Raw genomic sequence first — 27,330 nt, forward strand, 5'->3', positions numbered from 1 at the left:
AGTAAGAATGATGTTTAGTTTTGCTTTATATTGTTTTCTTAATGTTAAAAATGTAAGAAAACCACATTTACCTATCCTGAATTTTCATTGCTATAGTCCATCTTAAAATTTACAGATTTCAAAATTTTGACCTCTTCATTGATCACTTTAGAAGAACTTCGGGGCTTTTTGTTTGCTTTAGAGTTTTTACTCCCATTGAAATGGATGGCCAACTTTTTATCGTAAAATAACACCTACTTAGACTGTCTCTTTAGAAGCTATGGGAAACATAATGGAGCCCCAGCAGGTGCCATCACTTCAAGCATGAGCTAATGGACTTTCTTGACTTTATAAATTTGTGGTCTAAGGTAGGAACCCTCCTGACAACAACCATTCATTCATCTAATATGCATAGAGATTCCATCATTGACCAGCAATGCTGAGTGCTGGAGGTGCAAGGGTAAAGATTTGACAGAGGATAAAGCTGGGTGACTTAGTTAATGACCTCTTACCATGGCTAAAGCACCATTCTGTCCTCCCCTGCTTCACACTCGTATGTGACTCTGGAAATCCTGCAGTTTTCTTATTTATGCTATTCAAATTTTCCCTTTTTATGGTTATATAAACATATTTTATGCAACATATGCAGATAAGACAGGAATTAAAGCTGGGGAAGCAAAGAGAATTTTAATCAGCTTTCTAGTCCAATATGTCAACTTTTTAGATTTACATCAGACACCTTCAAAGGCAAATTGTTAGCTTTTTTTTTTTTATTTTTTTTAGCTCAGTCTTTTCCTATAATATAGATTTCAGCCTTATACATTCTTTGGAGGATCTTGGCTGCTTTGGGGTTCCAAGGGAATTCTTGAAAACAAAGTGCACCAGGAAGATCAAGGGGGCTGATGATTCATCTCTTGTGTTTTTGGAATTTTCTGCTGCATGTGAAGTTCAGTCCTCTTTCCATTCTCTTTCCCTGTACCGATCAATTCCTGGTAGTGCTTCCTTACCCTCAGCAGATGAGTATCTCCAAAGGTACTTTTCAGAGCTTTGAACCATGATCTTGACCCATTCTCTGTAGGGGGCAGGCAGCAACCCTACATCAACTGCCTTTATGAACTCCTCACTGTAAATGCCCCATGTTAACTAAATAAATATTCCCTGAACATCTGCCGTGTTCCAGTCATATCTTAGGTCCCAAGGATATGAAGATGATTAAAGCACCGTTCTTGTCTTCATGTTGCTTATATTCTTGCCTTCAAGTTGATATATATATATATATCACTTACTGTAATACTGTAGAAAGTGCCATGACAGCCCAGAGGAGGAAAGGATTAGATCTCATTCATGGAGTCAGAGAAAATTTCCAAGAGAAAAGAACTTACAAATTGAAGGATCCTGCCAGGATAAGAAGGACCAGGAGGGCATCACCACTTGAAGAAACAATATGAAGTAAGGCACAATATGAAGTATATGGCATATATTTTTTAAAGATTTTATTTATTTATTCATGAGAATACACAGAGAGGAGAGAGCGAGAGGCAGAGACACAGGCAGAGGGAGAAGCAGGCTCCATGCAGGGAGCCTGACGTGCCCTGATCCCGGGTCTCCAGGATCACGCCCTGGGCTGAAGGCGGTGATAAACCGCTGAGCCACCTGGGTTGCCCAAAGTATATGGCATATTTAAGGTTGCTAGTCTGATAAAAGCACATGATAGATTGGAGGAAAGGGTTCGAGAGGATGGTGGTAGCCACGTTGATGTTGATCATTGCAAAGGCTTATGAAGGTGTGTTTTTGTTATAGGTATTAGGGGGTGAATAAGAATTTAAGCTAAGACCATGATTTGATTTTTATTTGAATTTTAGAGACAATGGTGCAGTAGTAGAGAGGGTGACTACACATGAGGGGCCAAGAGCCATGGAACTCTATGAGGCTATTGCAGTCATGCTGGAAAGAAATTGTCGGATAGAATTTAAACAATAATGTTAGGAATAGGGTAGACTTTGAAAAGGAAATGAACCAGGAATTTAACTGGATATGAGCCCAGAAGAGGAGAGAGGAATCAGAGACCAGGAGCATGTTTGAAGGTTGAAGAGGAATGGTAGGTGAATACATTTCAGGTATGTGGAGTGTGAGTTGCTTTAGAAAAACATCAGTAGGCAATTAGGAATTAGTAACTGTGTTTAAGTCAGATTTGAGCCAATGATGCATATCTGGGAGACCCTGCATATAGTAGTGATTTAAATAATAGAAATATAGGATGTCTTTCCCTCCACCCCAATGAAAGGTTTGTAGAATAAGGATGGGCATGGCAGCATGGTGACCATCTACAATTAAGGGTTCTCCTGCAATACCCTGTGGGGTGGGGGCAAAGCACCCCATGGGGACCAGAGGATCTTCAGAGCCCTTTTGTCTCAGGACCCTCATCCACACTGGGCTTTACATGTCCAGTTCCCTCAGAGAAGGGCTCTGAGATCCCAGCTGACACATTTTCATAATTTTAATTTATATTATTTTAAAGATTCTTTTGTTTATTTGAGAGAGCGAGAGAGCATGTGAGCAGGAGACAGGGTAGAAGGAGAAGGAGAGAGAAGCAGCCTCCCTGCTGAGTACAGAGCTCTTGTGGCGATCAATCCTAGGACTCTGAGATCATGACCTGAATTGAAATCAAGAGCCAGATAGATGCTCAACTTACTGAGCCACCCAGGCAGCCCACATTTTCATAATTTTAAATCAAAGGTCTCCAGGTGATCCTATTTCATTGTTGAATTAGATTTTTTTCCCCTTTTACCCTGAAATCATCTTTGACTCGTTCCCCCCACCCCCCATTCAGTTTATCACCTGTCTTCCTGGCTCCCCTTCCCAGTGCTGCTCTAGAACTCCAGTTTCTCACAGGCTACAGAAACTGCTTGCTAGGTGGCCTCTTCCCTGCCTTTTTCCTCTGTCCCTTACATCTGCCCTGCACTCTGATGTCAGACTTGTCCTTACTTCTGCCTGCCAAAAAAGAGTCCAAACTCCTTCTTCTCAGATGAAGAACAATCTTGATTTGGCCACGGTCTTCCTTTCCAGCCCTATCTCCCACTTTTCCTTTGGACTCATGCTTCATCCTGTGAACCAATTTAAATTACTAGCAGATACCCCTTGGGCTTTTCCACTTGATACCTTTCTGAGTCTTAAGAGCCTTCTTTTGCCCCTTCAGCTGTCAAAAGGGCACACACACGCCGTTGGCCCAGATGACTCTGTGCAACCTCACAATGTAGGTAGGATCTTCTGATCACCTCACTATCTAGGGTCTTCTGCACCTCTGCGATCCAGTGACAATTGATTTGGCTCCTGGCCTATAGGAGACACATGATTTCACCCTCCTAGGTTTTAAGGTTTCTGAAAGCAGGAGTTTTTTGTTTTTGCTTTTGTTTTTGTTTTTTTTTTACACATTCTATAGTGCTTAGTGCTTAAAAGTTCATGATAACTACTGGGTAAATTGGCCAGATGAGTGAATTGAGAAATACTAGGATCTGTTCAAGTTGCCTAGATTTCCTGGTGTTCAAGGGTCTTTTTGTACATATTTATTAAAAAAATTTAATTCACAGGTCACTTCCTACATCCCCACAGTTTCATTATTCTCAGCAGACAGTCCCTTTGAATTGAATCCATTATTTTAGTTTAAGAAGGAAATGTAGGGGTGCCTGGGTAGTGCAGGCGGTTAAGCAACTGACTCTTGGTTTCCCGCTCAGGTCATGATCAAGCCTTGAGTTGAGCTCTGCACCCTCCCCTCCAGGCTTGCTCGCTTTCTCTCTCTCTCTCTCTTAAAAAAATATGATCCATTTCACCTATGAGTTGAGCATCTGTGAAGACAGAATTAGGAAAAAGCATCTTTCCCTAAGTCTTCCCATCCCCCACCCCATTAGATAGGTGTCTGTTTTCTCTTGGCCTCATTTGACTCCCTCTGCTTTTTGTTTCTCCTCCTCCCTCCTCCTCCTCCCTTCTCCTCTTCTTCCCTCCTCCTTCTACTCCCTCCTCCTCCTCCCTCTTCCTTCTCCCTTCTCCTTCCCCCTCCTCCTCCTTCTTTTTCTTCTTCTTCTTCTTCTTCTTCTTCTTCTTCTTCTTCTTCTTCCTCTTCCTCTTCCTCTTCCTCTTCTTCTTCTTCCAAATAATGTAGCAAACAATGGACAAAGGCTAAGAAAAGAGATTTTAGAGTATCTACAGCCTCCTCCCATTATCAGGGGATGAAAGTCTAAGGCAAGCAGTTAGATCTCTTCAACAACACTCCTGAATCCCTACTCTCTAAATACACAGCCGGACCCCATATGTTTGCAAACATGTTCTCTCCTCTTAACCCTGCAAGAGCAGTGTTAGAGATACATGAGCCACCTTAAGTGCAGAAAGGAAATCAGGAAAAGACAAGGTAGATTTTCATGTCTAAAAAGTTCCCTTGTAATTAGTTAATCTTGCTTGGAGATTGCTCTGATTTTGAGACCAGTTTGAGACATTTAAACATTTAGCTTCCACATGTGGTCCGAGACTTTTAAAAATGAGACTATAAGGAGAAGAAACCCTTTAAGGCATTACTGAGTTAATATACACGTGAGTCTAGTCATTTAAAAGAAGCAAGGAAAAAAAAAATAAAAGGAGCAAGGAATGAGTAAAAATAAGTGAAGTATTTCTGAATTCTAGAGTTTTTTAGTCACTTCCATATTCAATTATAAGTTTTGAGACATAGGGACCAATAGAGTCAGACATGTAGTAAGTATGTGGTGTACACTGTGTGTGCTGATTACAGAGACCTGAATTATGGCTTCAGTGAGTAAAATGGGGCAGGATCATTTATCTGAAATGATAAAGAGAAAGGTGAGGCTGGATCCTGCGTGAGGAGTAATATCCTGTGACCAGCTCATGCTGTTGTGTCCCTGATGGGCTTAGATGATGACTCGGCTGGATGGAGGCAGGGCACAAAGTAAGGTGGGTAAAGTCAGCTCCACAGATGTCATACACAGCTCTTGGGTGGCTGGTTGTGTGATTGATCCTCATAGGATCTGTGAACAATCCAGCCTAAAGTTTAGCATTTGTCATTCAGGAGGTAACAAGAAGACCAAGGGATACAGGATTAAAGGAAAATGAACCCAGATAGATCTGAGTAAAGGAAACCTTAATGGGTTCAAGGCAGTGGATCTGATGAGTACTTCAGTAATTCAAATGTAGCCATCTTCACATTGAAATAATTAATCGTTAGACCTGCTTGGCCACTTAAAAGCAATCTTTTTTTTTTTTTTTAAGATTTTATTTATTCATTTGAGACACAGAGAGAGAGTGAGCATGAGAGAGAGAGATCAGGAGTGGGGTAGAAGGGCAGAGGGAGAAGCTGACTCCCGTCTAAGCAGGGACACCCTGATATGGGGCCCTGGGATCATGACCTGAGCCCAAGGCAGACCTCTGCTTAACCACCTGAGCCACCCAGATGCCCCATATACCACTCTTTTTTTAAAAAAAATATTTACTTATTATTTGAGAGAGAGAGCACAAGCAGGGGGAGCAGCAGAGGGAGAAGGAGATGCAGACTCTCTGCTGAACAGGGAGCCAGATACAGGACTCGATCCCAGGACCTCAGGATCATGACCCAGGTACCCTAAAAACAACCATATTGAGTTTAATTTTTCCCATTCGAAATATAGAATCCTTTATTTTTTTAGAAAGATTTTATTTATTTATTCATGAGAAACACAGAGAGAGAGAGGCAGAGACACAGCAGAGGGAGAAGCAGGCTCCATGCAGGAGCCTGACCTGGGACTCTATCCCAGGTCTCCAGGATCACATCCTGGGCTGAGGGGGGGCTAAACCGCTGAGCCACCCGGGCTGCCCTATAGAGAATCCTTTAATAAAATAATACTTTACTCTGTAAAATGATGCCATTTGTCATTTGAATTTTAATAAGATCTACTAAATAGGTGACAAAGCCCATTTTATTGGCATTCAGAGACTTCTGGTATTACAGGATAAAAAACAACTGAACTCAATACATGTGTCAGACTTACTTCTGAAATAAAATTATGTATTCCAGCAGTGATTCAACAATAAACTATGTGGTATTGTCTGGATGTCAAGAACCATTTTAAGAAGTTGCTAATGCTTCTTTTAGGTGGCCAAGAGGAAGAATCTGAATAGAACTCTGACCCTAAGAATTCAGACTGTTCCCAACTTTCAAGCAGGTTGTGTTCCAAAAATGTTTGATTGTAAATGGCTTGTTTGGCACTTGAGCTACATCTCTCAGGAGAGGTGGCAACACAAATGGAAGTCCTGAGTCCAGTGGCTTTTTTTTTTTTTAAAGAATTTATTTATTTATTCATGAGAGACACACAGAGAGAGGCAGAGACATAAGCAGAGACAAATCCCAGGGCCCTGGGATCACAACCAAGCCAAAGGCAGATGCTCAACCACCGAGCCACCCAGGTGCCCCAAGTCCACTGGCTTTAAATGAAGGAGGTGCCCCAGTGATAAAGAAGGAAATCCAGAGGTCTGAAGACAGGAGACAAAAGTTCTAGACGGGTCCTGAGGCATCAGGACAGGCCTCTCACAGGAAAGAAGTACAGTTCTTTGAGAAGACATATATGAAATCTTTCCAACTGTTCATCTTTGGGCAAGTTATTTCATCTTAAATAGGAAAAATTATATCTACCTATACTGCAGAATTGATGTTAAATAAGTTGTTTCAGTCTGACATGTCCAAATTCTTTATGTCCTTCCAAACCTACTCCCTCCCTCTCTTCTTGCCTCAATCCTCTTCAACCACTCAGTTATCATATCCTATAGTTTTGTACCTCTAAAATCTTGCCTGAATGTTTCCATTTACCTCTCCCCCTTCCGCACCCTCATTGACCCAGCTACACCATTTCTCTGACCACAGGACTTGTAAATGTGCCATACTCCCTCCTGCCTAGACATCCTCCTTAGGTATATCTCCGAGCCCATTATTATTGTTCTCCCTTAATCCATTCTTGACGGGCAGAAGCTCTTGAGAGCTTTTAAAAATACAAATCTGATCTCCTGGCTCTGGCTTAAAATCATTCAAGAGCTTGTCATTGCCCTTTGGATAAAAATCAAATTCCATAACATGAATGTTAAATCCCTGTATTATGGGACCCCTACCAACTCCTCCATCTTCATTTGTAAGACTTTTTCCCTCCAGCTCCATTTACCTGCCAGGCCAACTTCTTTAGGTCTTTTCAATGCACCACACTGCTCCCTCCCTCCCCAGGCCAAGCCACAAAACAGGTGCACCTCCCCCTATCCCGCCAACACTTTTCCTTCATTGAGCCCTATCCTCTATCACCTGCAAAATCCTATTAACACTTAGGTTGGATTTCCTTACCCTTTCTGTAGGGTGTAGGGTGACTTTGATCCCATAGTTTATTAGGATTTCAGAGGCAACAGCCAAAACATCCCTCCTCAAAATACTTTATTGTGATTAATAGTTCAGTTATCTGATTTCCCTGCAGGCTAGCAGGCTGGAGCCTTAGGCAATGTGGTGGTGAAAAGTACAGATTCTAGATTCTCTTGGTTAGATTTGGGGCTCTTGTCTCCATATTTGCTGGTCAAGCTGCTTATCATTTAATGCTTCAGTTTCCTCTTCGGTAAATTAATATTGCCTGCCTCATAGTTACTGTGAGTATTAAATGAGCTTATATATATACATATATGTGTATATATATATATGTAAACTATATATGTGTATATGTATACACATAAGCTCATTAGTGCACATGTAAAAGGCTTAAGTGCATTAACTGATCCATAGAAAATAATTCTTTGATAAACTGGGATGCACATAGAATGGGCACTTACTAAATGCAAACATGTTGCAGTTTTGCTTTTTAAAAAGGCTAAGGCTGTCATACTGGAGTCCACTTTCTCTTTTTCTTTGTTTTCCGTTAGCTTTATAAAATTTGTGGATCAAAAGTCAAAAATGTCAATACTCAGCTTGCTTCCCCGTTTACTTTCTCCCCCCAGTCTGGGTAGCATTTAGGTGTGATATAGAGATGCAAAGTGGAGAAGTGGACCAAGAAAATATTACTGTCATAGAACCTGTCTTTCTGTCAACTCAGAGGGATCTCTTGGCTTGGTAGTTGTAGGTTCTGCCTCTGCCTGCAGTTCCTTGGTTCTCTCTCGCCTGTGTCTGAGCCCTTCGCACAGAGGCCAAGGGCTGGCAGTCCGGCAAGAAAGAGGAGGCCTGAGCATCTCGCTTTCAACAAAGACAGGACTGTAGACTTGAATGCAAGCAAATTAAAACATTCTCAGCACTTCCTACTTCAATCTGCCCCCCCCCACCCCCAAAATTGTTATTTGTTGTTGTTTAGAAGGCGTCACGGAATACATTTCAAAGGCCAGAACTACACAGTAGTGCAGCCTGGGTTCTGTGACATTTTTTTTTAAAGGTCTTTAGAGAAGATGACAAAACAGGGAGCTTCCCACTCTCGTGGGCACTAAGTTTCTGTGCAGACGTTGTTGGTGAAAAACCAATAAACACTGTCCCAGGCCACTGAATTTTGTGAGGGCGTCCTTATTACCAGGTAGTCACCAGGTTTTAGAAGTTATTGTCATTTTGATTTTCGGGTGAGTCACTGGGCCTCTTGCCCCCCAGGCACTTCATTATGATTCAGAACAAAGCCGGAGAGGGCTCTGGCTTCCGGGACTTACTGGTGTCGGGGGTGGGGGTTGCGGTGGCTCTGCTTTGGCATGAGGCTTAATTGACACCTTTGATGTAGCCTAAGACAGAACCCGCACCTCCCACTGCTGCTTGGAAGACGTCAGCCTTACGCAGAAAAGGCATCTGCTGATGAATCCTGAATCTCATTCAGCCTGCTCGGGGAGCAGCCTTAGCCATCCTTAACTAATCCAACCGCTTCCCAATTCCGCGGGTGCTGGGCTTAGTGCTGAGAAGGGATTTCGTCTCTTGCTATTGCCAGGTTAAACACTCAGACTGTGTCCATGTTAGAACTCATAGAAGGTAAGTTAAATGTATTCTTGCTCTCCTTCATGGAAAATGTTTATTGTTGCTAATTCTCCTTCGTGGACTGTGGTTGTAAAACATGAGAAGATGTTGTCATGTGTGTGGGTAATAGAGTGGCAACCTTATATATCTTCTTATGAAGAAGTCCTGTGTCCAGAGTGTTTTGTCAGTTCTGGAGGTGATGTTACTCAGAGAAAGGAATTGCTTACTTGAGTTCTGTGGCTTTGACTGCATTTAGTGATAATGTCATCTGAAAGTCTTCAGAGTCCGGGAGAATTCCAGTGATTTTAAACCTATCAGAAAGCAGCTTTTATTTTCAAGTAGCAATGAAGACAGACTGTAAGGAGTTCCTGAGTGTGTGCCAATTAGTTTGTCCTGCTGAAGGCAGGTCCTTCAGAGTTAGGCCAGAGGGATATGTAGGGGACAAGTGGATGCAGGAGCTTCTAGAAGGGAGTTGTTAACTGTAAAAAGATAGGGGTCTCTTTTAACAAGACACTGAGAAAATCACTTGGGAGCCGTGGAAATATATACTCCTACTGGGTGGTTCTGGGAAGCTAAACTACAGAACGAAGGATGAATCCCATTGAAAATGTCTCGGGACCTTCACCACATGGCTAAAACTATGGGCACAGTTAAAGGCACTGTTAATACATTCATCAGGAAAGTTATCAAAAGTACATTTTTCAGAATGTTCATGTAGCCTGATGGCTATATTTAACACAGGATTAGCAAGACAGTGAATTTGTGCGAAGATTATCCGCTGAAGCTGTTTTTTAGGACTACATAGAAAGGGTCCTGGAATTTTAGCAAAAATCGCTCTATAACTGCTTGTTTCTTTGCGAAGATGATTTGTCATGAAAAATTTTTAACAAGCCATTTTCTTTTTCTCTCTGATTCTTTGCTTCCAGTTAATGGAACCCCTGGTAGTCAGCTGTCTACTCCGCGCTCGGGCAAGTCGCCAAGCCCATCACCCACCAGCCCGGGAAGCCTGCGGAAGCAGAGGGTAAGGATCTTAAAAGCAAGCTCCTTGTTTAAGACCTGCCTGAGCTCCCGGTGCAGAGTGACCCAGGTGCCAGCTCCCAAGAGCACTGCTTGTCTCTAAGTAATAACCAGGTGAGGGCAGGTGGGCTATGGCTGTGGCCTCTCTTAGCTAGAACTCAGGGCTCTTGTTTTCTCTGAGTTTGTCCGAATCTTGACTCTGAGAAGAATTAACAGTTGCTGCCTCACTTTTAAATACCCCACCTCTTTTTGTTCTGAATGGACCAAGACTTTATTGGCACTGGTTTGGAAGCTTCCTTAGTTGTAATGAGGTTATTAGATCTCATTGCTGACCATCAGCCTTCCTTAAGAAGGAAAAGGAAAATGGGGGTTATGGTGGGGGATTGCTTTATGGCACAGAATGGTGGTCCAGAGCCGCTTAGGGTCTGTGGCACCGAGGATGGATACATGTGACATGTGTTTTTGTGAATGAAACCCACATCAAGTGCCTTCTCTTTCATCACTATGTGCATTTTTGTGGGTTTTTTGTTGTTGGTTTTTTTTTTTTTTTTTTTTTTTTTAGCTTCTTGTGTAATACTAGAGAAGTATACTGAGCTTAGAAACCAAAGTCAAAAAGTTACTGGAAACAGCGTTAGCTTCTCCATGCTCAGGAAGGGGGAAGAACTACTGTTCTTATCCTCTCAAAACCTGTACTGTCTGTCTTTTCTAGTAATACTACAGCAGGAATAAAAGGGGTGGGAAAGGGAAGAGAAGAAGGTGCTGAGGAGGGAAGCGAGAGCCTTTTACTGTCCTGATTTCATGAGCGAGGTGGAGAGGAATATGTGCTCTTAGGAGGCTTTATGATGGTGCTTACTGTACATTTTAATAATAAGCCAGGGCTCCTTGGAGGCTTCTGAACTCAAAGACTAGATTCTTAGTTTGGTTTATTATGCTTTAAAATGAAACTTCTGAGTTCCATAACTTTAAACTGCTTCCAAGATGGAAGCTCTTCCCTTCAAGCTTCCTGCAAGGTTGTATCCGCATGCCCCCATCTAAAAGCAGGGGGCTGGGGACTCCATCAGACCCGGGTCCCTTTGGTACCTGGCCCACCACGTGTCAGCTTATGCTGTCTTTCTCCATGGAGCCTCCTGGCATCAGGTGTAGCTGGTTTAGATTATTTGATGAGGCCTGGGTTTGGCACCAACTCCTCCACTAAAAGGCTTCCAGTCTGCTATCCTGAGTCTCAGTTGGAAAAACAAGGCAAAACAAGAAAGAGGCTCCTTCCAGATAGGAAATCCAATAATTCTGTTCCATCTGAGTGTTTTCACTATGGGTTTCTTGTTGGCCACAACAAGAAGTCTAATTTTTTGCATTTTATTTTTTAAGATTTTATTTATTTATTCATGAGAGACAGAGAGAGAGAGGCAGAGACACAGACAGAGGGAGAAGCAGGCTCCATGCAGGGAGCTTGACGTGGGACTCAATCTGGGGACTCCAGGATCAAGCCCTGGGCTGAAGGAGGTGCTAAACCGCTGAGCCACCCCGGCTGCCCTAATTTTGCATTTTAAAGTACAGGAATCAGTAGTGAACTTCTAAAAGAAGAATTGGCCAAATTCATATGATCCCCTAAGTGTCTATACTTGAGTTGGGGAAGGTGTAGTAGGGTGTTTCATTTCTGGAAAAGTTACCCCCTTCTATAGGAGCAGTCATATATAGCACAGATAGTTCTCTTTGAGAGAATAGTCTCTATTTTGAAGTGTATACTTTGGAGAATACACCTGGCATAGTAATCCCCCTTCATCCTTTGAACAAATTAAACTCAGATTCAGGCTTTAGCTCATACTTAGTTGCTAAGACTAAATTATGATGACTGAGAATCCCTGCCATAGATTTGAGCTTCTCTCCCTGTTTGCGTATCATTGAGGCCTCCATGGGTGAGAATATAAAGTGCTTTGCCCAACTGTCCCTTCATTGGCGGAATGAGGGTAGATTTTGCTTCTTCTGCCCTCTGTATTCTCTGCATCACTATAATTTTGTCCCAATGAAGCAGAAAATTTCTCTCCAGTGACTAGCAGCTGTGTGGCCAATGGCTTCTATAATTAACATTACCAGCACTTGGGAAATGATTATAAAGGGTAGCTCTCTTGTAGATTCTTCACTGCATCATTTAAACTACCAGTGCCAGCATCTACTTGAGAGGGAAAATAATCCCATTTGTTTCAGGGAGACAGAGGCTTATGGTCATCTGAAAACATTTATTAAGCACATGTTGTAAGCAGAGCACTGGATAATTCAGAGATGGTTCAGTTTCCAGGCTTTTAAATTTAGGCCGTAAATGAACATCCTCCATCCATGTACCATGTCAATGCATGGAGACATTCCCAGATGCTTTAGCCAGAGAAGCTTTCATCTTGGTGTGGAGGCAACTGCATCAAATAACCCCTCCCAGTTAAAACGGGCCTAGCATATCCCTAAAAACTGATCCTGTTTCAAATTTGGTTAATGTTCTTCTCAAATGGTTGGCTATACTCCTATGCAGGAAATACTGAAATAAGTAAAAGATGGTAAGTGCTAAAAGAAGATACTTCAAAGAATAAATTAACTCTTTTTATTACAAATTGGAAAACAGTAGCTAGTTCTATTTTTCCTTCTGTGTTGCCTAGCAACATGGCCAGGAAAATGAGTTGGCTGTGCCCCCCAACACACTCAGACACACACACACACACACACACACACACACACACACTTACACTGCCTACCTCGTTTAAAAAAATAGGAATGTATTTCTTTAATTTTTAAAGGAATCTTGATACATTTGACCACTTTCTTCACAGTCAGGAAAAATCTATATTCCTATTTATGTTAATTATGATGATTTAATCAGCTTTTTCCTTCCTTTGAAATCATATTTTTATGTTACAGCTCTTGGTATTTTAGAATAGTCATATGCAATAAGAGTCTGCATGCCAGTTAGTTTTCTTCATAAAAGCATTGGTGGCAATGTACCAAACAACCTCCCTATTTTTTCAAAACACTATTATTTAAATTGCTGTCTAGAAGCATTTAACTGATCACAGAAGCAGATATTATAGGATCTTTTCTATCCATGAACTTCGTTTTGGTCTTATTTCTTAATACATCAGGAAGAAATGTACTGTGCTGTGTAGGTTGAATGAAGCTCCCCATTATACTCCCACAGGGCTGACTTGTGTAGATTATCTGATCAGTCAGATGATGTGAGATGTGGGTGGTACAAAATAGAAAAGAAGCCAGAATTCTAGACTGTCTGCAGATCTGAGCCGGTTGCCTGGCTACCAACTGAGAGATCTCCTAGCAGAAAAGGCTGGAGGGAGGAAGTAAAGAGGTGATTGGCGAGTGGTTGGAGAACCGGAAGACCATTGGGAAGGGAAGGGGAGGTCAAGCGTGCATTTTTTCTGTTATCTAAATATAAAATTTTGAAAAGGCAGTTTTTATTGGGTTTATGCGATACGCAGTGCAACAACATTGGGTTGCTGCTCTGTGACCAGAATTTGCTAAATGCCATCTGGGGTTCCTGACAGATTATTTTGTGAGGTAAGCACATTCCTTGTCTACCCAGAATGGGAAGGAAATGTTCAAGGAGGAATTGCCTAGATACATAGTAGTGGAGTTGGCATCCATAGACCTCAGGATTTATAAAACTCAACAGGACACAGAAAGGGATAGCTCAGAAGCAGTTCAAGCCAGTTAGGCAAAATAAGCACTATTTTTGTCTGTTTCAATGGTCTCTCAGTTATTATCTTTCCTCTTACCCAAAACTGAAGACTCTAAAAGGTCTGATGACATTAGAAACCAAGGATGCTCATTCATTAGTGCTCCACTCCTAAGAGAGCCACAGGGCACCCAAGAAAGCCAAGTAAACAAATCTATACCGCCCTTCATCTTACAGGACCTGTATCGCCCCCTCTCTTCGGATGATTTGGATTCAGTAGGAGACTCAGTGTAAAAGAGACAATGGAGCAATGTATATGGTTTGTGATTCGGTGAAGGTGTTTCACATTTCCTAAGAAAAGTCTAACAGCAAAATACACAAAAGAGTTTTGCATACCTTGAAATTATGAACTCAAATTATATAAAAGTAAATACACAGGAATTTTATATTCATCACGTTAATCCTTGAAGATATATATATATATATTTCCTACATTGATTTGGTTGGGGAGCTCCATGCTGAGGTTTTTTTTGCAAGGCCTGGCTTTAGATGAATTTCATATATGGACCCAATATTGAGTGTAAGAACGAGCTAATGATTGAGCAATATAAGGCAATAATTTCTGCCGATGAGGTTTTCATTTAATCATAAGTAGACATATAGATACAGTTTTCCTATACTCTTGGTCAAGGGAATTAAAATGGTACTAGCAGACATTTTTTTCTTAAAGTTATATTCTTTTTAAAGTTTGGATTGCTGATTTTTTAAAGATACTTTATTGCAAAATAATAAAAATATTCAAGTTTTTTTTTTTTTCTTCCTGGCCAGTAGACATGGCTACTTACCATTTTATGGGTTAAAATATCTGAGAAAAAACACTTGTGTCAAGGACACAGCTCATGAAGACTCTAAAATTAGGCATTAGGAACTTTACTTGCTTTTGTTGTCAAGTAAATTTTTTTAAACTTACCTTTCATTGGAAGCAACATAAAGATAGCTTACACAATATACCAACATGAAGAACTTGTTCAGTGGCATTGCGATAAATTACATAATTCCTCCCTATAACCATATATGTAATTTTTCAAATGTGAAAAGGCTGAAACTACAAAACTTTTTTTTTTTTTTTTTAACACACAGACCTAAAAAAAATGTGTCTGGATTTCTTCTAAGAAGAAACAATTTAAAAGAAAAATTCTCTTAAATGGTGCTATGCAAATCAGACCCCAAATATCCAAATTGCCATTCAGAAAAGTCCTGATGTTGTAGAAATTTTCGTATGCAAAACTCCTTTTGTGTTAAACCCAGTAAATCTATGATTATAACCCACTGTTTAACATTAACTTACTAATTATGCTCTTCTGGTCTTCTGTTTTAAAAATCATAGTCAGCTTTGCTTAAACATAAAATAATTATTTTAAAATCTGAATGTTAAAAATTAATTTTACGTGTATGGTCTATTGTATGTAAGCCATACCCTAGTGATCATTTAGTTTTACTAGTTCAAACACTAACAATTTAAGACTTGTGAAGCATGGTTTTGATATTCTACAGGCTTGACATATCTCAGTAGGTGATAAATTAAAATTGTATGATGCCATTTGGAGGCCTTTCATTGACTTCTTTTCAAATTTTACTTGAAAACTGAATTTAAAAACAAAATGTTTGATTCAAGATGGAGAGAAATTCAGTTGTCACATACCGTTTTAAATGGCATCAATTTATCTCCTTGATAAATTGCTCAACTATCAAATTTTACCATCTGGTTTATAGTTACATATGTTACCATCTCACTTTTCAAGTGAATAAAACATTTCAACCAAAAGAAGAAAAAAAAAGAGAAAAGAGTCCAGGCAATCTAACAGCATCTGAAAACTTAGCCTTATAATAATTAGTGCCTCATTATCCTGTCTGTTGGAGAGAAAGACACTTCTCTGGCAGGTTATTCGAACCACAAACTGAATCATTCCATCTTGAAAGAACATTTCATAATAATACCTGTTCCAGACTTCAGGTTTTAAAACTGTTTCCAATAGAAATGAACAGAGACTCCTGCTGAGATCAAAAGGCTGCTTTGTTTTAGCTGAAACAGTAAACATCTGTGAAGTTGCCTATGCTGGTGTCTGTTCTAGTTATGTCTTTGTAAAATGCATTACTTAATACAGTTGAGTCCATAAAAGATTAGTATGTATTTGACTGAACTGTCAAAAATGCAAAGAAAGCAGTGGAACAGTTAACTTAAATCTGGTGGGGTCAGATGGTCCAGAACAAAAATAAATTCCAAAAATTTTAACTTCTCTGCACTGTCAATCTTAGGGACAAGTATTGCTTAGAAAGGCCCAATAAATGCTATTGTTCTGGATAAGTGGCAGATATTGCCAATTGATATGAAGCTCATGGCTTTGTTTAGACATGGCAAAAAGAAACTGTACTTGTACTAATTGCCGATAGATATCATGGCCAGCTTTCCATTCAGGCAGTTCCAAAGGAAATGCTGTTCCCCAGCATTTAATCTTTTGAACATATGACTTTTATTAAAGCACTGTTCAGAGGCAATATATATCATTTACTTTTTGAAACGAAAGCCCCTCAGAGATTGAAACAACACACCATTTATAGACTTTGAGATCTCTTTCTATGCAGAGCGTAATTCCATTATACTAAAGCAAAAATTAAAAAAAAAAAACTCTTAGCAACAAACCAGCAGTTCTCAGTTCATTGGTAGAATCAAATTGATGATTTATAGGCACTTAAAATTTACTTATGTACAGAATTATTTTTTAAAAATTAGGCATTGAACTTTAAAATTGTTCTACTGAGCAGGAGAGAGCTCCAGCAAAAGCCATCCATTTTCGTCCTTATGGTAAACCTTAAGTGTGCTATAAAGACATTGTGCTCGAGTTAAAAGTTTGACATTTCTTCATTTGCCCTCGCTTTTTTTCCCTTAGACATCATAGAAAAAGATAGGATAAGGATTTCCCTGCTTTCAGCATTTTAGAAATGTAAAACAATAGTCTATCAAGTATGAAGTTCAGTGTGTACTCAGAAGACTGGTTCTGAAGCCATGTGGTTGATTTCTTCTTTGTCCTAAGGGGGAAAGATCCACAATGTTTATATACTGTCATAGGCTTTTAAGACATTTCAGGCTCACCCATCTGTACACATCCCTGTGCTCTTACATTGACTCATCTAAATATTAATATCTTCAAAAACCATTTGAAGCAACATTTATATATGGTATGTGTTCCCCACATTGCATCCTCTATAATCTATACATGATTAGGCTAGCTTTTTGTTTTTATTTCTTTCCCCATTTAAAAACAATGAAGCCTGAAAGGCACATTTCTTAATGAAAATAGAGAACAGTATTCTTGAAAAAATAATCCCATATATTTGAGCTATTGGGCTACTAAATTTTTCATATGTGGCCATATATCTATACAGGTGTGTGGGTGTCTATGTAAATTTTCAGGGCTCAGTGTGTATATGGGTGTGCTTATGTACGCATTTGTGTATGTTTGTAGACCATAAATAGTAAAATATGGTGACACAGCCTTATGAGTTACTGGCTTTTGTGGAATTGTATGTAAAAACTTCATGTCATAAATTGTTAAATGTGACGTGTTAGGGCATTTTTAAGTTCAAAAGCAGTATGCTAAATTAGTATGCTTAACTAGTAAGGCAAGATGGTTCCAGTAGATGTATTGATTTATTTAACAAACAAAAAAATTGGAATCCAGTTATACAGAAAAAAACGTGAATTCAAACAAATTCAATATTGTGTTAATTATTAAATATAAGCACACATTAATGTTTATATTGTTACGTCTTGACATTCAATTATCAAAATGAATGAATCCTATCACTGTGGTTTTCTCTAATGTGTATGTATTGATGAGATGTATTGATTGTCAATCAGTAGTCACTAAAAAGTGAAATAATGATATATAGAGTTGTGGTAGCTGAAACATAAAGATAAAACAATCCAAACTATGTTTGATTTGAAGTAAGTTGTTAACAAAGCCAGATAACCTGTAAGGCAATTTTGTATGTTCTTTCAAAACACTATTCTAACTGCTGACATATTTTCAGTAGTAACCTTCCTGTAATTGCTATATGTGTGTATATATCTATATTAATGTATACACACTTGAAAATGTTAATTGAATGAATTTGTTATATATGCATACATTTGCCCATTTATACATGTTTGCATTAGCCTTGCTAGCATCTTTAATTATGCATGAGAGTGAAAACTGTATTTGTTTGAGATATCCCATAAGAGTGTAGTGTAAAAATTAGAGATATATTGAATTCAATATACGAGTTGCCTGATGCAGTTTGTTATACTGCCAGCTGAAAAATATTTGTAATTTTGTGTCTGTAACGCATGTGGAAAGGATAGGAAATCTGAAGTGCTAGCTGTAATTTTCAAGAGTGCATGATATATAGTGTCTTTAAAATGTGGTTCATTTTGGTAAGGATGATGGATAAATTCCAAGATAGTATAAATGGTGCATGTAATACATGGGTGTTTGTATTATATATGGCCACAAAAAGGTTTTGAAGCCAGGATAGTAGGCATCTAAAAGGTCACAGGCAAAGAACTATGAAAGCTAATTTTCTTGTGATGTGTATTTTTTTAGTTTATATTCATCAACAAGCAAGAAATTATTTGTTCTAAGGACTTTTACTTCAAAATACACTATGAATGTTGTAAATTTGGATGAAATTTTTACAAAGAGGTGACATACTTTCTGCATACACTTGAGTTGCTTGGATGTATATTCTCTTAAAAAGAGCATTTGGTGTTAAAATGTTTTAAACAGCAATATAATTTAAAAATCCATTAACTGAGGCCCTCAGCAGAGTTTTATAGAACTATGAGATGTTTCATTTAACTACCCACTTTTGGAAGTTCCATCACTTTGTGTTGTGGTTTCATTGTAAAATGTTATAGCTTGTATTTCCCACTGGACCATGTTACTCCCCTCAAAGTTAACTTTGTGACACTTACCACCTTAGAATAACTATGTAATAAACAGGAAAAAACACCTATGTTGTTCAGTGAGTTTCTTTCAGAAAACTTATAAGAAGACATTGACATTGAAATGACTGTGAGGAGTAATGGTTGCTTTCATAATTATGTTTATGGCTTTCTTGTGATGTAATTAGTGTCAGTGAATTGATACTTGAGATACTGCAGAATGGCATTCCTTGCCATCTAAAGTATAAAATACTGGCAATATGACAAAATAAGGGGATCTGATGAAGAATTCTGTTTTGGCTGCTTATATTAAAATCATTGTGCTTTCCTCTTAGGGTTGTTTTAATGGTGAATTTGTCAGGCAAATGGTCAACTGATTGAAAAAAAATTGACATGCACTTTTTAGACATACGAGCTGTCTCCTGAGTTTGAAGACTTTTTTTCCCAAGGTCTTCTAATTGTAGAGTGAGGGAGATGATCATGTGGATATATGTATGTGGGTGTGTATACAAGTTATTTTAAGTCACTGAATAAATGAATATGTAAAATAAATATATAATAAAAAGAAATAGTGATGATAATAAAATGCTTGATTACCCAACTTCAATCTAGAACAAAAAAAAAAACACACTTTCATTCATAATGTGGTATAAAGGAATATAGAAAATTCTACTGGCTTAGTTAGAAAAATATTTTTCTTAAAATTATTATAGAAGTCCAAAATTCTAGTTTTTAAATCTAATGTTTTTGTTAGGTTCATTTTAATCTTAAAATTAGAGTTGCTTTAGTTGGTTCTTTTTATTATTTTCATGATAACGTAAATGTAACCAGTGCCCAAAGCAATATGGCACAACTAGAAGGAATGTTTACAAATTTATAAAATTCCAAATTGTATATATACTTTCTTAATATAATAGAGTTTAAAATAAAGTATAGTGGGTGACAAAAATTGTAGTGAACTCCCTTCATCACAGACTAGGAATCTCATTTGAGAAGTAAATCACGGAGGGAATTATTTTATCAAGAGGTGATAACCTAGATGACTTTCTGGTTCCCTTCCAAACTATGATTTCATGAAGAAATAAGAAGAAACATTGTGCCTCCCCCCTCCCTAAGACAACAGCCTTTTCAGGACAAATGGTTCAGATTTTGAATTTATAGATCTTGGCCTAGGTGAGTATAGAGACTGGACACAAGAGCCAAGAGGGCTGCCTGATAAAACAAAGTTGTAACTAAATACATTTATTTTTGAAATCTTGGCTCCTGTGGGTAGCTTCACTAACACAGATTTAATACCAGTATTCCCATTTTCATTTTTCCTTCCTCTGAGTAAACCAATTTCACGAATAACTGTTCTCCAGTTTTTTTAAAAACTTTGACCAAATCTCTATAATAATATTTTACGTTTTTCAATATTGATTCTTGTTATGCACATGATTACCTATCCCATAAACTGTATTTATGCTAAACATGCTCTGAAGAATGCAGATAGATGAATTTTTTTTTTGATAGAGGAATTTGGAAAAAAGGAATTCCCCTTGCCTTGTTTCATGTAATAGAATCTTATTAGTTATTACAGATTGATGTGACCAACTTATTATTGTTCATACACACTTGGAAAGCAAATGAATGGTTTTTTTATACACACTTAGAATCCTCAGGTTTCAAGCTTTCAACAGCAAGAGTATGATTTAATTTTTTTTTTTTTTATTAAAGGAGGTCATCTTTAGAGATTCTGTAGACTTCAAATCAAGAATACCAAGACAGGAGTTTGAATTTGTTAAATATTTCCTGATTTCGTTTCCTTTCCAAAGTTGATCCACTTGATTTTTAAATTCTTCTTCTTCTTCTTCTTCTTCTTCTTCTTCTTCTTCTTCTTCTTCTTCTTCTTCTTCTTTCCCTTCTTCTTCTTCTTCCTCTTCCTCTTCCCCTTCCCCTTCCCCTTCCCCTTCCCCTTCCCCTTCTCCTTCTCCTTCTCCTTCTCCTTCTCCTTCTCCTTCTCCTTCTTCTTCTTCTTCTTCTTCTTCTTTTTACAATTTTTCAAGTTAATATTAACTAATAGTTGTATACCAAGGCAGGACGTGAAGTGGAAGTAAATAATTATCCAGTCAAAGCTAAAGTTATCTGGTGAGATTTTTCTACCTTGAATGGATCAGTGGATTAATTGGATATTTTTGAAAACTTTATTCAGTGTGATCCTCATGATCCTCAGTTGAGTGACACCATTAATACAAATGGCAGGGGTAACTAGTGCCATTATATTTAAAATGAACTGTTTTTAACTACATAGTCATCAAATACATCTTGATAAAATGTGGTTAGAGCTGTTATGTCAGCTTTCTCACTTATTTCACAAAGTGTGATATGTTCTCCATCTGTTATATGATCCCAAGCTAAATAGCCACACTTAGGATGTGTTCTTACTTAGGGCGGTACTTTTATGAAGGTGTGTCATAAAAGCATCCAGGTGCCAGCAACCTGCCCACCTGGTTCCCATTAAATCTGCTTGGAGGTGATAACATTTCAAATGTCACAGTGTCTCTTAGAGCAACTAATTGCGTTAAATTCTAAAAAAAGTATATGTTCTGTACTACACATCCAGATGCCTTAGAATTAGCAAACTAAAGCAAACACCATTATGCATACTATAAAATGGTTTATCTGTTCAGAAAAAACAAATAAGCAAACTGATTTCACTTGTAAGCGTGAAAAAACATAAGCAGGCTTTTCGGCTTCTGTTGGTCTAAATAAAGGCTGATTAATCTCTTTGGGTTAATTCTAAAGAGCAAGAATTTACACATTTTCCCTTTACTACACTCAAAATCTTTCAATCAGACTTATGAGCAGTAATAAAAGTGTTCCAACACTGTCTAAATTAGTATATTTAGGATTAGTAACTAGCATACACAAAGAGCCATGTTGTTTACTGAATCACTTCAACTGGCAGAACAAAAACGTCAGGTGGCAGAATCAGAATTAAGAAAAATAATAGTTTGTAAGGATATCAATGTAATAAAGATAACATTTAACATGAATAAACAGGGAGTCTTAGACTTGATCCAAAGCACCAAACTCCCAAATACAGACTAGCAAGACCTGATATAACCGTGAGCTCAGTGTTAGGCTAAAAAGTTACAGTACTATTGCTAAGCCAATGTGATCTTAAAGTGCATTGATATTCCACTCACAAGCTCCAAAGCTCTGTCCTCTGCTCTGTGCTGGTCAGGGTATACCTAAATATTACATTTGTTTTGAGCACTGGCATTAACAAGAAATATTGAGAACTGGAGTTTATCCACAGGAGAGTGGAAGGGGTCATGAAACCGTGTAGTATGATGAACAATCAAAAAAACGGGAAATATACAAATGGAAGAAGAGAAGGTACTAAAGGGGTCCAGAAGCTATTTCCAAATTCCTGAAGCACTGTCATGAATTAGACCTGCACTGGGTAGCTCCAGAGGTGAGAGCTAAGATCAAGAAGTCAAAAATGTAGGACATTATTTCAATATAAGGAAGAACTTTGTCTCCAATGAACAAAGGACCACTGAAAAATGTGTTCTGTAGTGGAGGTGTTTGGACAGAGGCCATTTGACTAAATGGCTAGGATTTTTGTAGTGAGGATTTATGGACGGAAGTACAGTGGAATAAGTAATATGTAAGGTCTCCTTCAATCCCTGAAATTTTTTGAATCCATGAATAACCATTGTCTTAGAAAAGTGTACAATGTTAACTATTTTACTTCTTTGGGAAAGAGAAAAGAGAACACCATTAGGAATCTAATATATTTATTTTACTCTATTGATCATAATAAAAAAAGGAGAACTTTCCACTCTGTGTTCTCTATCTGCAAGTAAACTCCCTTTAATTTTTTTTTTTTAATTTTCTCTTAGTTGTCTGTTACCCTCAGCATGAAGTTTTAAATTATTTGGGGTAGATTTTCAAACCTAAAGTTGAAAATAAGCAATTCTAAACGTAAGTAAATTTGTGGTAATCCTCTCTCTCTCTCTCTCTTTTTTTAAACAGAACCTAAAAACCTTGAGGGGTTTTTGTCCATAAGGCAGAGGGAACACAGCTGGCCTCAGATGTTAGGTGGCACTGTTAAAAATGCTATTTGTTAGTTGATAAGGCACTTGAGTGAATAATATCCAGTAAGTTTCTGAACATTACAGTTCAGAACTGTAATGTGCATACAGAGATGTTTTCATATACTTTGGGTCAGCGTCCTATTTTGAGTATCTGAAGTTCTTATTAAAAGAACAAGCTTTTGGAATTGAGTACATAATCGTGGACATCTTTGCTAGGAAACACGCTACTAGTCTATTAATTTGAGTGCTTGATGAAAGAATGTGTCTTTGTATTCTAAAATTTAAAACACCATATGACAAGACAGCACCTGCCACCCTGAACCACAATGTACACACTTGTGAGGATGTTGGAAGAAATTCAAGAATCAGAAAGCCCAGAGGAGAAGGTCTACATTTTAGACATTTACCAACTGCTTTTCTTCTTGGAACCACACTATGTCTACAGCAAAAGCAATGGACACAGGATAAAAGATCTCACTTTCTGGAAAACACACCCCTTCCCCTCAAATGTGGTAATGGTTATTTTCACCAGATATCGACATTATAAATCTGCCTTGTCTAAGCCTTGTATTCCAATATTACAAATACAAGGTTTTCACAAACAGACATCCATAAAAGTCAGCAGAGCATGACTTAGAAGCTCATACATTTACAGTACCTTCGACAGAGTCGGTTATGACCACATAGTGTCACTTCAAGAGAAAACTGTTGCAAGGTTACAGTCTGAATCCCACTTTCTAGCCAGATATAGGATAAATGTGTGCTGCTCGTCACAAAGGGAGGCTGGATGAGAAAGGCTGAAAAAAACCACTCAAGTCACCAGACTGATTGGTGGAAGGAAAATAAAGGACACACCACACAAACTGTGTTTTATTCAGCAGTGTACTAGAGTAACCACCGAACTTCTAGGATGTCCTGTTAAGGGAGCAGATGCATCACTGCTGTGAATCTAGCTTTTACCCCAATGTCAACTGTCAGCTTTGATGAACTCATCCAGTGAAACATGCTTATCTTAGCCACACCTAGGAAAACAGGAAGTGGACTCAAATGGCCCTGCAATGATTTCAGTAACATTTCCCAACGATAGTTTTGGTGAAAACTAAAATCTGCTTTTTCTATACAAGATACTATTGGGGGTAAAGAAATTATGTAAGACTTTCTCTTCCTTCCTACTTTGTGTACTGTTAAGGCTGGATGGAATGGGGAGGAGGTTGAAGGGAAACAGGTAAGCAGAGGAAAAATAGGTCAACTTTGCTTCTCACCACCTCTTCATTATTAATTCAACTACAGATGCTCTTTCCCTTCTCTCTGCTCCACAGACAGCCAGCACCATGAGCCAATGCCGCCCCCTCAACCGCCTCCTGCTCCCATCAGGCCAACAAAGTGGATAAACCCAGGGAAACAGAAGGAAGATCTTTTAGGACAAGCTGTGTTCACTGTTTAGAAATAGCATTGAAATATGCAAATTGTTTTCTCAAGGAATAGATGCAGAGATGGCAAGGTTCATCGTTACAGTACTTCCCCATAGCTGATCATAGTACTAAATATTTGCTATTGTTTTGTCCTCTGAGCTTTGAAGTATAGTTGTTATCCTATCTGCAGTCATTGGTCTTGGTTCAAAATACGCCCAAAATACAAGGGAATCACCAGGCTTAGGCTTTATTCTTGTCTTTGCCTCAGACTTACTTTATGACATTTAACGTATTGATAACCTACTTAGTGCTTGTGTCTTTATCTCAAAGTGGAATTAACAAACCCACTCTGTAGCCTTTCTCCAAGAATGTGGTAAGCCTCAATTTTTTTTTTTAGGATATTCCATAAACAAACTGAAGAGAATTTTTTTTCCTATGGTAAGAACAGAAAAAAATTTGGATATCAGAGTGGCGCCATATTTGAGGCCTGTTTGCAGATAGACTGGAAAAGTGAGGTGAGATGCTTAAAATCTGACAAACCTAAACAGGGAGCTAAGGGATGCTGACTGATCTTGAGAAAAAGGACTAAAAGCCATGGAACATCCAAATTTAGAATGATTAACCAATAATAGATGGTTAATAGGGCGGGAAAGATAAGTAATCTAATTGAATAGCCTAAGAACCTCCCCTTTCGAGTGTTAAGACCAAATCCTCCCCGGTGATGGGTGCAAGATCCTGGGCTGGGCATCGCACCTGCAGACTGGCAGTCTGACCGAGTATTTTTATTTTTTGTTTCTGTTCCCTTACAGAGCTCCCAGCATGGAGGCTCCTCTACTTCCCTTGCATCCACCAAAGTCTGCAGCTCAATGGATGAGAACGATGGACCCGGAGAAGGTGGTGAGCTCGGGAGTTGGTGTCTTAGGAGAAGGCTTAGCTTGGGGGCGGGGGTGGAGTGGGGGGGGGTGGGGACAGATTGGCTAAATTTCTTCAGGAAACTGTAACTTTTCAAGCATTATGAAACAGAAGCCTAAAGCAGCTCCTAGGGATAGGATTGCATATGGTTTCCCCCAGGGATCTCATCTACTCTATGGGAACAGGAAGAGCAAATTAGCCTAATTGGGAGATATTTCACATCCTTGGAAGGCGTAAGTATTCTAAGAAGCCAGCTAGTGCGTACTTTGAAAATAAAAGGAAGTAATTGTTGCTTGTGTTTTCCCGAATTCTGTTCACTTTCAGTACATTCAAGACAGTGCCCTCTCTTGATTGACTGTTACAGATGTACTCTAACATAAGCGAACCGAGTATGTGAAAATATGGCTTTACTAAGAGAATTACTTGATAGCCATTGCAAAAAATATTCTTTGTGCCTTAGGCTATTTCATTTTAGAATTTCTCTGTGATGTGATCAAAGGCCCTGGATTCCAGAACTGATTTTTTCACTAACTCACTGGGTTGTTTTGTTTTGTTTTTCCAATTTTTTTTTGAGAGGGAGAAGATGGGTGGTTGAGGGGGAGAGGTGGAGAGAGAATCTTAAGTAGGCTCCACCCCCAGCACAGAGCCTGATAAGTGTTCAATCTCATGACCCTGAGATCATGACTGAGCTGAAATCAAGAGTCGGACGCCTAACTGGGCCACTCAGGCTCCCCTCACTAGACTGTTTTGAATAACCCTCTTCATCTCTCTACATCTTAGTTCCTCTCCTATAAAATTGTATAAGACTAATATATACCTGTTTCTCCCTGGGGGTCATTTTCAGCCTCAAATCAATTATGAGAAAGTACTTAGGAAAGTGTAAGACTGATATAATCAAGCCATTGTTCAAGAATCAGCATCTCTTACTTGTTTGAAACATGATTTAATTTTCAAAAAAAGTACCTTTTATTATGTCAAGTGAAATAAGTGATACACACATGAATTATTTCCTGACTACCATGCAGTATCATATTTTTTTATATTTCCAGAAGTATGAAATTCAGCCATCTAGAAGTCTTTTTGTTCCACTGTGTTATATTTACCTAATGAAATGAAATGGTCCTTGGCTAAGACTTGGCACAGCCTTCTTAGTCAAAGCCTAAAGGATACATTTTTATCCATAGGGGGGGAAAAAATCCCAAGCCATGTGCTCCAGATGGGTGCCTCACTGATGCTCCCAGTGGAGGGAAGGATGAAGTACCTCCTTCCATTTCCCATCTGGAGTCAGCCTTGCTTCTGACAGCCAAGGATGGTTATTTTTATTATCCATGTAGTAAAGAGCCTTAAGACCGTGTCATCTGAGTGATGTTTTATAAATTCGGTGCTTTGCAGTGGATTTGAAAATTCTCCAACGATCTCCTCTAATTCCCATGGAGTAGACAAAAATCCCCAGGCTGAGTCTCTGAAACCAGAGGCTTCTCTGGTTGTGAGATGGTGGGGATTAGGGAGGGGGGTGTCAATTAGCATCAGCTCTCACTTTATTCTGGAGACCACTGTGATAGCTTCTGGTGGGTAAAGACTAAAATGTCACCTATAAAGAGGTAAAGAGGCTGCACAAAATGCCGAAGGTAAAAGTAGTAGCAGCAAATGTCCCACTTTTGTACACCACTTTCCAGAAATTCCTTCCACCCTAGGATCCAGAGTGGTGCAGACTGAGCATGATCAGAACCAGAATAAGAGTCCTAAAGCAGATGTGTGATAATTGTGAGTTTCCATTTGTTCTTCCCCGATGTTGCAGACTCCTGGAGAATACAAAATCACCAAGAAAGCCTGTGCACAACCTAAGGTTTTAATTTTATTTTGAGAAGAAATGTTTAGTCTCAGTTTATGATTAAAGGTCAGAATAGGAGCACATTTAGAAAGCACACTAGGCCTCCATCACATTTTGTATTCAGGTTGCCTGAGGGAGAGCTAGGATTTATAACTTTAAAGCATGTAAATTTTAGAGCCCAGCTATAAAAAGCTTTTTACACCCCAAAGATGTTAAAGGTTATCCAGTATATTTATGTGACCTAAGTGTGGCTTATTTAGTTTTATGGCCTTAGATATTTAAAGCATTATTAGGCATTTGTAAAATATTTCAAAATGCATTTTAAGGGGGAAAATGTGTTGTGTTAGTGGCACTAACATAATTGAAACTACAAAACTGTTCTGTTCACAGACATAATAAATATTGCAATTTTAACTCAACATCTGCTATGCAGGTTGCTGGTGAGAACATTTGTCTA

The 27,330-nt window shown here is 38.7% G+C and overlaps 1 protein-coding gene across 12 annotated transcripts in view; it reads left to right on the forward strand.

The window, feature by feature from the left end:
• The window catches only part of DCLK1 (doublecortin like kinase 1), a 341,630-nt gene that overhangs the window by 251,256 nt on the left and 63,044 nt on the right, over positions 1-27,330 (forward strand). For 4 of the 12 annotated variants that reach the window (XM_072797415.1, XM_072797419.1, XM_072797417.1 and 1 more), the window contains exons 6-7: positions 9,886-9,980; positions 24,940-25,027. In XM_072797415.1, coding sequence (XP_072653516.1) covers positions 9,886-9,980; positions 24,940-25,027 — 183 coding nt within the window. Of the gene's footprint in view, positions 1-8,652; positions 8,975-9,885; positions 9,981-13,883; positions 13,966-24,037; positions 24,209-24,527; positions 24,646-24,939; positions 25,028-27,330 lie in introns of those variants that run through there. The other 8 variants (XM_072797418.1, XM_072797416.1, XM_072797424.1 and 5 more) reach the window with 7 other exon arrangements.

The sequence above is a fragment of the Canis lupus genome, chromosome 24, assembly GCF_048164855.1.
Source record: "Canis lupus baileyi chromosome 24, mCanLup2.hap1, whole genome shotgun sequence".
Taxonomy (NCBI): domain Eukaryota; kingdom Metazoa; phylum Chordata; class Mammalia; order Carnivora; family Canidae; genus Canis; species Canis lupus.